This window comes from Mustelus asterias, chromosome 27, assembly GCF_964213995.1.
Source record: "Mustelus asterias chromosome 27, sMusAst1.hap1.1, whole genome shotgun sequence".
NCBI classification, from domain to species: Eukaryota; Metazoa; Chordata; class Chondrichthyes; order Carcharhiniformes; family Triakidae; genus Mustelus; species Mustelus asterias.
Genome location: NC_135827.1, coordinates 34529017 through 34543137, shown reverse-complemented (window position 1 = coordinate 34543137; position 14121 = coordinate 34529017). Strand labels below are relative to the sequence as shown.

Sequence of the window (14121 nt, the reverse complement as noted above, 5' to 3'; positions counted from 1 at the left end):
ATCGGAATAGGGTCTGGGTGGGATTGGTGCAGACTTGATGGACTGAATGGCCTCCTGCTGCACTGTCGGGATTCAATGATTTGATGAAGAAGCTTTTAAGAAAGAGGATTAATTTTTGCATGGCAGCCAAGTCTGCAAAACTGACAAATGAACGATTCTTTTTTTTTTATACACACAATGAAGGATAATGTTAAGCAGGTCCAGGAGATGAAAGTAAAACTGGAAGAACTGAAGAAGAAATCCGAAAAGGAGAAGAAAGAGTTTGTTCAGAAAGAGCAAGAGTTGAAGAATGAAGTTGCTCAGCTTTATGAAAATGGGAAACGGTACGAGAAAAGTCTTTATCTTGTGGGGTGTTGTCTTGCACAAGAAATAAAGTGGGAGTGCTTTGACATTGTTATACGGCAAATGCTCGGAGTTGTTGAACGATTGCCCGACCTTGCAGTTGTTTGACGATAACTGATGTAATAATTATTAGATTGAAGAGGCCATCGAACCTTGGGTACGCCGTACAGATGAGAAAAGGTGAGGTTTCTCCCAACTCAGAGAGAGAAGCCAAGAGGCACCACTTGATATTTGGTGTTTTTCATTCTGTGAAATGTGAGAGGCAAAACAACTGAGGGAACTTTACTCAGTAAAGTAGGTTTTTTGATTTGTTTTGATTTAAAGTTTATTTATTTACACAAGTAGGCTTACATTAACGCTGCAATGAAGTTACAGTGAAAATTCCCTAGTCGCCACACTGAGGAAGAATTTAGCATGGCCAATACATCTAACCAGCACGTCTTTCAGACAGTGGGAGGATAATTGGAGCACCCGGAGGAAACCCATACAGACATAGGGAAACTTGCACACAGACAGTCACCCAAGGCCAGAATTGAACCTGGGTCCTTCAACATTAAGAGCATTTAAATGGTTATTGGATAAACATATGGATGATATTGGAATAGTGTAGATTAGAGGGGTTTTAGATTGGTTCCACTAGTCGGCGCAACATCGAGGGCCGAAGGGCCTGTACTGCGCTGTAATGTTCTATGTTCGCGCTGTGAGGAATGTGCAGACTCCGCACAGACAGTGACCCAAGCTGAGAATCGAACCCAGGTCCCTGGTGGTGTGAGGCAGCAGTGCTAACCACTGTGCCACCGTGCCACTCATTGTCACATTATTATTGTCACATGTATTAGTATACAGTGAAAAGTATTGTTCTTGCGCGCTATACAGACAAAGCATACCGTTCATAGAGAAGGAAAGGAGAGGGTGCAGAATGTAGTGTTACAGTCATAGCTAGGGTGCAGAGAAAGATCAACTTAGTGCAAGGTAGGTCCATTCAACAGTTTGATGGCAGCAGGGAAGAAGCTATTCTTGAGTCGGTTGTCCAATTCTATGAATAAAGACCAGAACAATCGCTTTAGATATTACATGATACTGGGATAAAAAGGGGAAGAGGGTCAAGGTTGTAGGTAGTACATTTGGTCCTAAAGCGTTGAAAAGGGCCAAAGTACTGGCTTTATTGGCACAGCATTCACAATAAAGTGAATGAAGTAATCGCGCAAATAGATGTAAGTGGATGTGATATATTTGAGATTACAGAGACATGGTTGCAAGGTGACCAAGGATGGGAACTGAGTATCCAGGGAAAGGAGTTTTATTTTAAAGTTTATTTATTAGTGTCACAAGTAGACTTACATTATCACTGCAATGAAGTTACTGTGAAAATCCCCTAGTCACCACACTTCGGCACCTGTTCGGGTACACTGAGGGAGAATTTAGCATGGCCAATGCACCTAACCAGTATGTCTTTCAGACAGTGGGAGGAAACCAGAGCACCCGGAGGAAACCCAAGGAGGACAGACAAAAAGGAAAAGGTAGTCGCGTTGCATTGCTAGTTAAAGAGGAAATTGATGGAATAATGATGGAATATTAGCTGCAACAATGTGGAATCTCTGCGAGTAGAGCTGAGAAACATCAAGGTACAAGAAACAATCATGGGGGTTGTATATAGACCCCCAAACTGTAGCGATGATTTGGGGATGGCATTAAACCGGAAATTAGAGACGCATGTGATAAAGGAACATCTGTAATTATGTTTGATTTTAATCTGCATATCAATTGCCTTAATCAAATTAGTCACAATACCATAGAGGAGGAATTCCTGGGGAGAGTACAGGATGGCACTCTGGACCAATACATTGAGGAACCAATGAGAGAACAGGCCTTCCGAGACTGTGTATTGTGTATTCATAGAAACTCTACAGGTCAGAAGAAGGCCATTTGATCTATCGAGTCTGCACCAGCCACAATCCCGCCCAGGCCCTATCCCCGTAACCCCACTTATTTACCCTTGCCAGTGCACCTGACACTAATGGGCAATGTAGCTTGGCCAATCCACCTAACCCGCACATCTTTGAACTGAGAGGGGAAACCGGAGCACCCAGGGGAAACCCACGCAGACACAGGGAGGATGTGCAAACTCCACACAGACAGTCACCCATAGCCGGAATTGAACCCGGGTCCCTGGCGCTGTGAGGCAGCAGTGCTAACCACTGTGCCACCCTGCTGCCCCAATATGCCCCATATTGAGAAAGGAATCATTGGCAATCTAGTGACCATAATATGATAGAATTCGTCATCATGATGGAGGGTGATGTCGTTAATTCTAGGAGTAGGGTCCTGAATTTAAGTAAAGGAAACTACGATGGTATGAGGCACGAGTTGGCAATAATGGATTGGGGAACGTTACTTAAAGGGATGACGGTGGATAGGCAATGGAAAACATTCGAAGAGTGCCTGGGTGAACTGCAACAATTGTTCATTTCTGCCTGGTGCAAAAATAAAATGGGAAAGTTGGCAAAATTGTGGCTTACATGGGAAATTAAAGATAGTGTTAGATCCAAGGTGAGACATACAAATTGATCAGAAAAAGCAGCAGACGCATGGATTGGGAGCAGTTTAGAATTCAGCAAAGGAAACCAAAGTGAATGATTAAGAAGGAGAAAATAGAGTACAAGAGTAAGCTTGTAGGGAACATAAAAACTGAATGTAAAAGATTTAATCAGTGTCTATGTATGGGCGGCACGGTGACACAGTGGTTAGCACTGCTGCCTCACAGCTCCAGGGACCTGGGTTCGATTCCCAGCTTGGGTGACTGTCTGTGTGGAGTCTGCACGTTCTCCCTGTGTCTGCGTGGGTTTCCTCCCACGGTCCGAAAGGTGTGCTAGTTACGTGCATTGACCATGCTAAATTCTCGTATAGGGGGAAGTGCCAGTAAGTTTGGGCGTGTAGCCCATTAAGTCGCACCTGTTTCGGGTGCGGTCCCGATCGCGGCCATTTTCGGCCATTGGTAAAGGAGGAACGGGAGCGGACGCGGGCACGGATCGCGCTCTTGCCTCACGCCCGACTTTACCAAGTTTTCACGCCCAAAATGGGCGCACCTTGATGGTAAAATCGGGCCCTGAGTCTTCTGCTCATTCGATGGTTTTTGCCTGGTGTCACCAAGCGTCAGGGAACCTGCATCTTCATTGACTTGAGGAACAGATGGACCCAGAAGGTTGCTGCCTTCACATCTACCCCATGGATCTAGAGGAACAGAAATTGGGATTCATACTTTAGAAATGTGATGTTGTCAGAAATTAGCTTGAGTAGATTTTGGCAGCTGGCATCTGAAATACGAGTGTTTCAAAACTGTGAAGTTTCCTCCGCATTTAGAAGAATTTCTGATGTTGCCTTCTATCCCTGGAACTTTTATGCTTAAAGGAGTTCTTCAGAGATGCTTCTTCCTGCCTGTTGACTGTGACTAAGGTTTTTAAACCCTGCCCCAGTTTAACTACGCATTAAATTGCACTGAAGCTGAGTAGAGAAATCGGCATGAGAATATCCAAGATTGTTGTTGGTGCGGCCAATATGGATGGATGAGGGAGGTAGTTCAGTCCCTCTTATTTCATTCTACCAGAAAAACCTTCAGTTTTTCACCTCCCCATCGAAGTGTCCAATTGCTTCTTTCCATGAGTTTCAATTCTCCATCTGGACGTGTAGAATCATAGAATCTCTACAGTGCAGAAAGAGGCCATTCAGCCCATTGCGTCTGCACCGACCGCAATCCCACCCAGGTGCCATCCCCATAACCCCATATATTTACCCTGCCAATCCCTCTAATCTACACATCCTGGAACACTAAGGGGCAATTTAGCATGGCCAATCAGCCTAACCTGCATATCTTTGGACTGTGGGAGGAAACCGGAGCACCCTGAGGAAACCCATGCGGACACGAGGAGAACGTGCAAACTCCACACAGACAGGGACCCAAGCTGGGAATCGCACCCAGGTCCCTGGAGTTGTGAGGCAGCAGCGCTAACCACCGTGCCACCATAAGAGCAGTTTCCGAACATCATTTGTCTGAAACAAAACCCTTCTCATCATTTCCCTTTCAGAATCTTGCATTCTTTCCCTTATTTGTGAAAGGAAATGGTTATTGCTGTCCTTGTAACACGATGCTAAAATCTCTCATCACCGTGATGGGGGGGTGGGGGAGGGGGAGGTGCGGGGTGGGGGTTCATGTTGTGCAAATTGTCATATGATATCCTTTAGATTGAATGTCATGGTCCATACACAGAAACTAAAAGCAGGAAAAGGCCATTCGGCCCTCAGAACTTGCTCTGCCATTCATTTTGATCATGGCAGACATCAAATTCAATATCCTGATCCCGCCTTCCCCCCCATATCCCTTAATCCCTTTAATCCCAAGAGCTATATCTAATTCCTTCTGGAAATCACACAATGTTTTGGCCTCAACTACTTTCTGTGGGAGTCAAAGACTATTTCCTCGGGTGGATGGAGCTATTACAAGGGGGCATAACTATAGGGTTCGTGGTGGGAGATACAGGACGGATATCAGAGGTAGGTTCTTTACGCAGAGAGTGGTTGGGGTGTGGAATGGACTGCCTGCAGTGATAGTGGAGTCAGACACTTTAGAAACATTTCAGCGGTTATTGGATAGGCACATGGAGCACACCAGGATGATAGGGAGTGGGATAGCTTGATCTTGGTTTCAGATAAAGCTCGGCACAACATCGTGGGCCGAAGGGCCTGTTCTGTGCTGTACTGTTCTATGTTCTAATTCCACACATTCACCGCTCTCTGGGTGAAGAAATTTCGCCTCACCTCAGTCCTGAAAGGTTTACCCCCTTATCCTCAAACTATGACCCCTAATCCTGGACTCCCCCACCATCAGGAACATTCTTTCTGAATTCACCCTGTCTAATCCTGTTAGAATTTTATAAGTTTCTATGAGATGCCCTCTCACTCTTCTAAACTCCAATGAATACAATCCCAACCGACTTAATCTCTTCTCATTAGCCTGTGTGCTACACTGTATCGTGGGCAGCTGAAAGATCCAGTACTGCCATGTCTTTCCACAGAGGCTGCCTGACCTGCTGAGTGTTTCCAACATTTCCTGACTCTTATCAGTTGTGTCTCGTCTTTGTGCCTGAGAGGCGGCACGGTGGCACAGTGGTTAGCGCTGCTGCCTCACAGCGCCAGAGACCAGGGTTCGATTCCCGGCTTGGGTCACTGTCTGTGTGGAGTTTACACATTCTCCCCGTGTCTGCATGGGTTTCCTCCAGGTGCTCCGGTTTCCTCCCACAGTCTGAAAGGCGTGCTGGTTAGGTGCATTGGCCATGCTAAATTCTCCCTCAGTGTACCCGAACAGGCGCCGGAGTGTGGCGACTAGGGGAATTTCATCGTAACTTTATTGCAGTGTTAATGTAAGCCTTACTTGTGACTAATAAATAAACTTTACTTTCCTTTTAGTCTGACCCTAGTCAGTTTACCACAAGTCTCTCACTTTCTTTCCAGGCTGATGAAGGAGCAAGAAGAAAAGGGAAACCTGGTAGCCATCCTGATCAGTGACCAATCAGACAAAGAGTAAGTTTTTGGCCTCATGCTCTTCTTGATTTAGACCCAGTCCTGACAAAGTTAGAAATGTTGTCAGTTGTGTTGCCCCCGGCGATGCTGCCTATTTCAGCATAATTTGCCTGAAATCGGGGAAAGGTTCATTCAAATGATCTCAGAATTGTAAATGCAGGTCAAGTTGCCACAATCTTTTGTGCAAATTGGGAAAACATTGCACTGGAAGCTGACCAGAAAGCCCAGATAAAATTAATCACCACTGGGACAAGAATGTTCCTGGCGAATTATCCTGATGAGTACAAGACGAAAAACTTTGACAAATTGTGTCTTTTTTCGGCACATCTGATTAAATATACTTTTTGTGCTGCATTAATCAAATGGTGCCACTCTGTTTATCAAGGAACATGTTTTAAAGCAGCACTTTAAAAAAAAATAATGTTCTGAAATACTATCTGATTGTGCTGGGCCACGGCGGATTTTACTTTCAATATTGCAAGAGATTTTGTGCAGAAATTGAGGAATAAACTCACCGATTACATTCAAAAGGAGAAACTCTATCCCCGTTGTAACATAATTGCCTAATTTTTACATCTTTAAATGCTGGAATATTCCAGTACCTGTAGAGAGAAACAGTGGATTAACATTTCAGGTAGAATCAAGCGACATTTGCTAATACTGCTGATGCCGGAATCTGAAACCAAAACAGAAAATGCTGGAAAATCTCAGCAGGTCTGACAGCATCTGTGGAGAGAGAACAGAGCCAACGTTTCGAGTCTGGATGATACTTTGGCTCTATTCTCTCTCCGCAGATGCTGTCTGACGTGCTGAGATTTTCCAGCATTGTCGGTTTTTGCACCCGGAAGATCTTTTCTTTCCCTTTTTGAAACTGGTAAGATTTATCGTGTGTTTTGAGTATGTTTTGTTTGTATTTTGTATTTCCAAAATTTGTAATTTCTTTTTCCATTGTAACTTAACCAATAATTTTGCACAATGCAAAATTCTACCCACTGGATTAAGGCTTCCTATTGTGTATTGGAGACATGATACACAGGATAGACTTTGGTTAAAAAACAAGCAGAGATTAATGGTGCGAGATTTCTTCCATGGCTGCTCCTTCCCTCTCTGTTTCCCACACTAGGTCTATTAAATCATTTCCGGTGATTTTTGATCTGATTTGATTTGATTTATTATTGTCACATGTATTCGCATACGGTGAAAAGTATTGCTTCTTGCGTGCTGTTAAGACAAAGCGTACCGTTCATAGAGAAGGAAAGGAGAGAGTGCAGAATGTAGTATTACAGTCATAGCTAGGGTGTAGAGAAAGATCAACTTAATGCAAGATAAGTCCATTCAAAAGTCTGATGGCAGCAGGGAAGAAGTTGTTTTTGAGTCAGTTGCTACGCAATCTCAGATTTTTGTATCTTTTTCCCGACGGAAGAAGGTTGGAGAGAGTTTGTCCCATCTCGTTCTTTCCTGGAAGCTCGAGAAGGAATCCCATTGTGTGTTTTTCGACCCCACCATCACACTGAAATCAGAGAATCCCTACAGTGCAGAAGAAGGCCATTTGGCCCATTGAGCCAGCACCGACAACAATCGCACCCAGCCCTATCTCCGTAACCCCACATATTTATCCTGCTAATCACCCTGACACCAAGGGGCAATTTAGCATGACCAACACATCTTTGGACTATGGGATGAAGCTGGAGCGCCCGGAGGAAACCCATGCAGATACGGGGAGACCATCTTCAAATAAGTTCAACATGAACAATAGTCAGTAAGTCAGTCACTGTTAATCAGTCAGAGTCTGGCTCTTGGAACGGTTGACGGCAAAGCTCTGGAATCTTCTTTACACCAGTTGGTGTCTTTGACTTTGCACTGACGTCATCAGTGCTTGGTTTAACCGGCATTGATGTAGAAGCTAGAAGTTGTCTCTGTGTCTGAACAGAAGTTGAGGTGCTGCTTTGCTCAGCGGTGTCTGGTAGCATAGGGGTTCAAGTCAGGACCTTGGAAGTCTGATCCTGAATTTTCAACGGGCTCCAGTTTTGGCGGATCTGTTCTTCCAGCCAATAGCTGCTCTTCATATCACCCCCAGATAATGGCGTCTCTGGTTTTGGCAGTTAGAGAGTAATGTCCTAACTATGGTTAGGGGTTATGTGTTTTAAACAAAGAGAGAAAGTTGTGGTTTGCACGTGTAGATTCAAAGTAACAGACACCAGGTTTATTCTAGGAGCTCGAGCCTGTATCACGAACAAACTAAAACAGCGGCCTGTGCAATACCGTAATGACATCAACACCAAATCATGCAGTAATAACTGCTCTGGCTGTGAGTCTGTTTGCTCTTTTTGACCTTGTTGTACAACATGAACATTTCCCCTTTGATTTTGTTTCGAACCATAGAATCATTACAGTGCAGAAGGAGACTATTCGCCCCATCGAGTCTACATCACCTCTCTGAAAGAGCATCTCACCCAAGCCAATCCCCACATCCCCATAACCCCACACATTTACCATGACCAATCCACTTAACCTACACATCTTGGGCCTCCTAAGGGGCAGTTTAGCATGGCCAATCCATCTAACCTGCACACCTTGGTTTGTTCTTGCTCCTTACTTTTATTCATGTATTTTCTATTCCTGCAAGCATGCTCTGTGTCCTTTTCTTGCCTCCACAGCTTGCCTCTTGGACTTGCAGAATCTCACTGGCTGTCCTGTCTGGAGACAATACACATCTCTTTAACCTGTGCTTAAGGCTCCCTCCACTCACATTGTCTGTATCCTTAAGACCTGGTTGGCTGTAGAGATTCGCAGTCTAATCAGTATTCTGTAACTTGATTTTGTGTCTCTGTATGTCCTGTTTGAGAGCAGATATCCACTCCATCCGACGAAGGAGCAACGCTCCGAAAGCTAATGGCATTTGCTACCAAATAAACCTGTTGGACTTTAACCTGGTGTTGTTAAAACTCTTACTGTGTTCACCCCAGTCCAACGCCGGCATCTCCACATCCTTTTCTTTCCACAGCATCGACGCCAATATTCAGCGCCAAAATGCCCTTGGCTTTGCACACCGGTAACATGTCCAAGTCTCGATAGCTTTGGGTGTCAACTCAGTGGACATTTTGTGTATTCGAGTACACAAACTCAATTGCTGGGCTCTCTTAGCAGCCAGTTTCATTGAAACAGCAATTTCAAAGGCCTTCTGCAGATTAAGATTACTCTCAGTTAACAGATCATAGAAAAATCATAGAAACCCTACAGTACAGAAAGAGGCCATTCGGCCCATCGAGTCTGCACCGACCACAATCCCACCCAGGCCCTACCCCCATATCCCTACATATTTACCCACTAATCCCTCTAACCTACGCATTTCAGGACACTAAGGGCAATTTTTAGCATAGCCAATCAACCTAATGGTTGATGTTTTTGTGTCGCTTCACTGCGTAAACCACAAACAAATCTCTCCCAAATAGTGTCATTCAGCGCATCTCCAAACTCACAAAACTCTACAAGTCTTTTAAGCACTGCCACAAATTACATGATTGGCTCCCCCTCTTCTTGGTTTCTTTTCTGGAATTACAGGAAGGATGTGGAAAAGATTGAAAGGGTGCAGAGGAGATTTACAAGGATGTTGCCTGGATTGAATGGTATGCCTTATGAGGATAGGCTGAGGGAGCTCAGTCTTTTCTCCTTGGAGAGACGTAGGATGAGAGGAGACCTAATAGAGGTATATAAGATGTTGAGAGGCATAGATTGGGTGGACTCTCAGAGGCTTTTTCCCAGGATGGAAATGGCTGCTACGAGAGGACACAGGTTTAGGGTGCTGGGGGGTAGGTACAGGGGAAATGTTAGGGGGAAGTTTTTCACACAGAGGGTGGTGGGCGAGTGGAATCGGCTGTCGTCAGTGGTGGTGGAGGCAAACTCAATAGGGTCTTTTAAGAGACTCCTGGATGAGTACATGGGACTTAATAGGATGGAGGGTTATAGGCAGGCCTAAAAGGTAGGGATATGTTCGGCACAACTTGTGGGGCCGAAGGGCCTGTTTTGTGCTGTAGTTTTCTATGTTTCTATGTAATCACCAGGGTAAAAAATGTGCTTACAAAATGTCCACAGTCTGTTACACGTTTTACTGCTGAGTTTGTCAGGTTGCTCTAAACTATGGAGGAGATTAAACATTTTCCGCCCATCATTCTGAGGATCCGGGTCACAGCACCGTGGGCCCAGCACGGTGGCACAGTGGTCAGCACTGCCGCCTCACAGCGCCAGGGATCCAGGTTCGATTCCCGGCTTGGGTCACTGTCTGTGTGGAGTTTGCACATTCCCCCCCCCACCCCACCGTGTCTGCATGGGTTTCCTACGGGTGCTCCGGTTTCCTCCCACAATCCAAAGATGTGTGGATTAGGTGGATTGGCCGTGCTAAATTGCCGCTTAGTGTCAGGGGGACTAGCTAGGATAAATATGTGGGGTTACGGGGATAGGGCCTGGGTGGGATTGTGGTCGGTGCAGACTCGATGGGCCGAATGCCCTCCTTCTGCACTGTAGGATTCTATGATTCTTTGAAAGTGGGCACAAAATAGTCAAAGCGCTCAGTATAAGTCTCCATTGCTCCCTATTTTCATCAAAAGGTCCCACAATGCTGAAAACTCTTGCCATTTCTCCCCACTTCAGCAGGTTTCCTGTATGCCCGCTTCACACCTGCGTTTCCAGCAGCTACTTCGATTTACTTACGCACAAGGTACCTGATTTCAGCTTCAGCCTCTTAGTCATCACAGCCTGTTGTATAATCTGCTTGTCGAGTATCATTTACTCATGTCCACCCAGCCCGTTAGGTCTCCGTAGCACATGTGAAAGTTGAAACCAAAAGAGGAAACGCTGGAAAATCTCAGCAGGTCAGGCAGCATCTGTAAGGAGAGAAAAGAGCTGACGTTTCGAGTCCAGGTGACCCTTTATCAAAGCCGTCATCTGGACTCATCTGGACTGGGTCATCTGGACTCGAAACGTCAGCTCTTTTTTCTCTCCTTACAGATGTTGCCAGACCTGCTGAGATTTTCCAGCATTTTCTCTTTTGGTTTCAGATTCCAGCATCCGCAGTAATTTACTTTTAACATGTGAAAGTTTTCTTTTTATCATTCCGACTTTTCCTAGGCTAATTTCTTCTTTCTGGGTGGCTAACAAGTACACGTCCCTAGTCCTCGTTGCCAGTTTTTGTTGTGTGTTGGAGACATGATACATGGGACAGACTTTGGTAAAACATGAACAGAGCTTTGTTAATGGTGTGGGATCTCTTCCATGTGCTCTCTCTCTTTCCCGCACGAGATTCATTACATCACTTCCAGTATATATACTAATACAACAGAACTCCAGTGAGCCAATAGGAATAAATGCAAATACATTACAGTTTCAGAGTAACTTGAGTATAATAATCATAGAATCCCTACAGTGCAGAAGGAGGCCATTTGACCCATCGCGTCTGTACCGACCACAATCCCACCCAGGCCGTATCCTGTAACCCCACACACTTACCCTGCCAATCCCCCTGACATTAAGGGTCAATTTAGCATGGCCAATGTACCTAAACCGCACATCTTTGGACTGTGGGAGGAAACTGGAGCACCCAGAGGAAACCCACACAGAGAGAACGTGCAAACTCCACACAGACAGTGATCCGAAGCCGGAATCGAACCCGGGTCCCTGGCGCTGTGAGGCAGCAGTGCTAACCCACTGTGCCACTGTACAAGTCATCATAGTGCCAGATGACCATAGGCTAGAGTTTTTTAAAAAGTTTTTATTCATTAGTGTCACAAGTCGGCTTACCACTGCAATGAAGTTACCGTGAAAATCCCCTAGTCGCCACACTCCAGCGCCTGTTCGGATACACTGAGGGAGAATTTAGCACGGCCAATGCACCTGACCAGCATGTCTTTCGGACTGTGGGAGGAAAGCGGAGCACGCGGAGGAAACCCACGCAGACATGAGGAGAACGTGCAAACTCCGCATAGACAGTGACCCAAGCCGGGAATCAAACCCGGGTCCCTGGCGCTGTGAGGCAGCAGTGCTAACCACTGTGCCACCGTGCCGCCCCAGGGAAGTGGCTCTCTCTTTGAGGAGGAGAGCTGACTGGTGGTGATTTAACCTGAGGGGAGGTCACCACACCTCAGGCAAGGGGCAAGTTTGAGAAGGTGGGGCCTTCATGAATAACCTCAGCCGATACGTGAATTGAACCCGCGCTGTTGGCGTCGCTTTACATCAGGAACCAGCTTTCCAGCCAACTGAGCTAACCGACCCGCTATAATAATGTGTGGAATAAATGAATAATTATTTTCCTTCCCTGTGCTTTTTGATAAATGGAATATCTTGGAGCAGATGATCAGCCCCCAGTCAATGCTACCCTCAATTGTGTGCAGTTGGGGATCAACTCAGAATTACACCACTCTGAAGCTGAGTTGGCAACATAAGATCATCCAACGCAGAAGGAGAATGCTTAACCCATCCTTCCTGTGCTAGCCCTTGTGAGAGAGCTGTCCAGTCAGCCTGTTCCTTTCCCCACATTGTGATTCTTTGTCTTGAGGGGAAGTTGGGTCTGAGCGTTAAGAGTTGATGAAGCTGACTTTGTGCACTTTAACCTTCTCATTTGACTGGCCGATTGCAGGGAGAAGCTGACTGAGGATTTGGCAAAGCTGAAACGTCAGCATACGGAGCTCAACAAGAACATTCTGGAACAGACAGAGCGTGCGCTGAAAGCTGAGGTTGGTGTCTTTCTTGAGGCTGTGGGCAGAGTTTTCTCTGTATTTGGCAGAGTGTGGCAGCAGGCGGGAGTAGGCGACATGGTGGCACAGTGGTTAGCACTGCTGCTTCACAGCTCCAGGGACCTGGGTTCGATTCCCGGCTTGGGTCACTGTCTGTGTAGAGTTTGCACATTCTCCTCGTGTCTGCGTGGGTTTCCTCCGGGTGCTCCGGTTTCCTCCCACAGTCCAAAGATGTGTGGGTTACGTTGATTGGCCATGCTAAAATTGCCCCTTAGTGTCCTGGGATGTGTAGATTAGAGGGATTAGCGGGTAAAATACGTAGGGATATGGGGGTAGGGCCTGGGTGGGATTGTGGTCGGTGCAGACTCGATGGGCCAAATGGCCTCTTTCTGCACTGTAGGGTTTCTATGATTTCTATGATTCTATGAGAAGTGACGTTGACTGGCACTTTCTCCAATAGCCCAGGGTGGGTCCCGCGATGTAATGCTGGTGGGTGGGCTCTGATCGAGTGCGCCCCTTGTTTTTTAAGGATCAGAGTGCCATTTGTAAAGGCCGCCCCACTGCACAAAAGCTCATGTGGTTCACTTTGATTCGATTGGATTTGATTTGATTTGATTTATTATTGTCACATGTATTAACATACAGTGAAAAGTATTGTTTCTTGCGCACTATACAGACAAAGCATACCGTTTATAGAGAAGGAAACGAGAGAGTGCAGAATGTAGTGTTACAGTCATAGCTAGGGTGTAGAGAAAGATCAACTTAATGCAAAGTAAGTCCATTCAAAAGTCTGATGGAAGCAGGGAAGAAGCTGTTCTTGAGTCGGTTGGTACGTGACCTCAGACTTTTGAATCTTTTTCCCCACGGAAGAAGGTGGAAGAGAGAATGTCCGGGGTGCGTGGGGTCCTTAATTATGCTGGCTGCTTTGCCGAGGCAGCGGGAAGTGTAGACAGAGTCAATGGATGGGAGGCTGGTTTGCGTGATGGACTGGGCTACATTCACGACCTTTTGTAGTTCCTTGCCACGGGGCAGCACGGTGGCACAGTGGTCAGCACTGCTGCCTCACAGTGCTCAGGCCTGGGTAAGATTTTTTTTTAAAAGGTGGGTTGGTGCAGGCTTGATGGGCTGAATGGCCTCCTTCTGCACTGTAGGGATTCTATGAATCCATCATACCACCCTCTTCCTCTCTGAGCAATGTAACTCACCTGAGTTCCTCTGGGAGTTGTGCCCACCATGGGAGACCAGTTGTAATTTACGCCAGGGATCCGAGCATGCGGGGCCTGAGAATGGAATTCAAATATATTATAACGATGTTCCTTATGTTAAACGTCAGTATTGCTGTTATGTCACTGGTGGCGGGTTGGGGGGGGCAGGGTGGAAAATACCAACCTATGCTACGATTTTGGGATCTTGTCTTATTTCATCTCCCAGGGAGAGTGATGCTGGCCACTTGCATTGCTGACCTTGATTTTGCAATCAG

The 14121-nt window shown here is 46.0% G+C and overlaps 1 protein-coding gene across 1 annotated transcript in view; it reads left to right on the top strand.

Annotated features, from left to right (window-relative positions):
* LOC144479919 (RING finger protein 214-like) overlaps positions 1-14121 on the top strand; it is a 51349-nt gene that overhangs the window by 14403 nt on the left and 22825 nt on the right. Inside the window, exons 6-8 of the mRNA XM_078198970.1 lie at positions 184-323; positions 5848-5916; positions 12545-12641. Of these exons, the coding sequence (XP_078055096.1) occupies positions 184-323; positions 5848-5916; positions 12545-12641 (306 nt within the window). The remainder of the gene's footprint in view (positions 1-183; positions 324-5847; positions 5917-12544; positions 12642-14121) is intronic.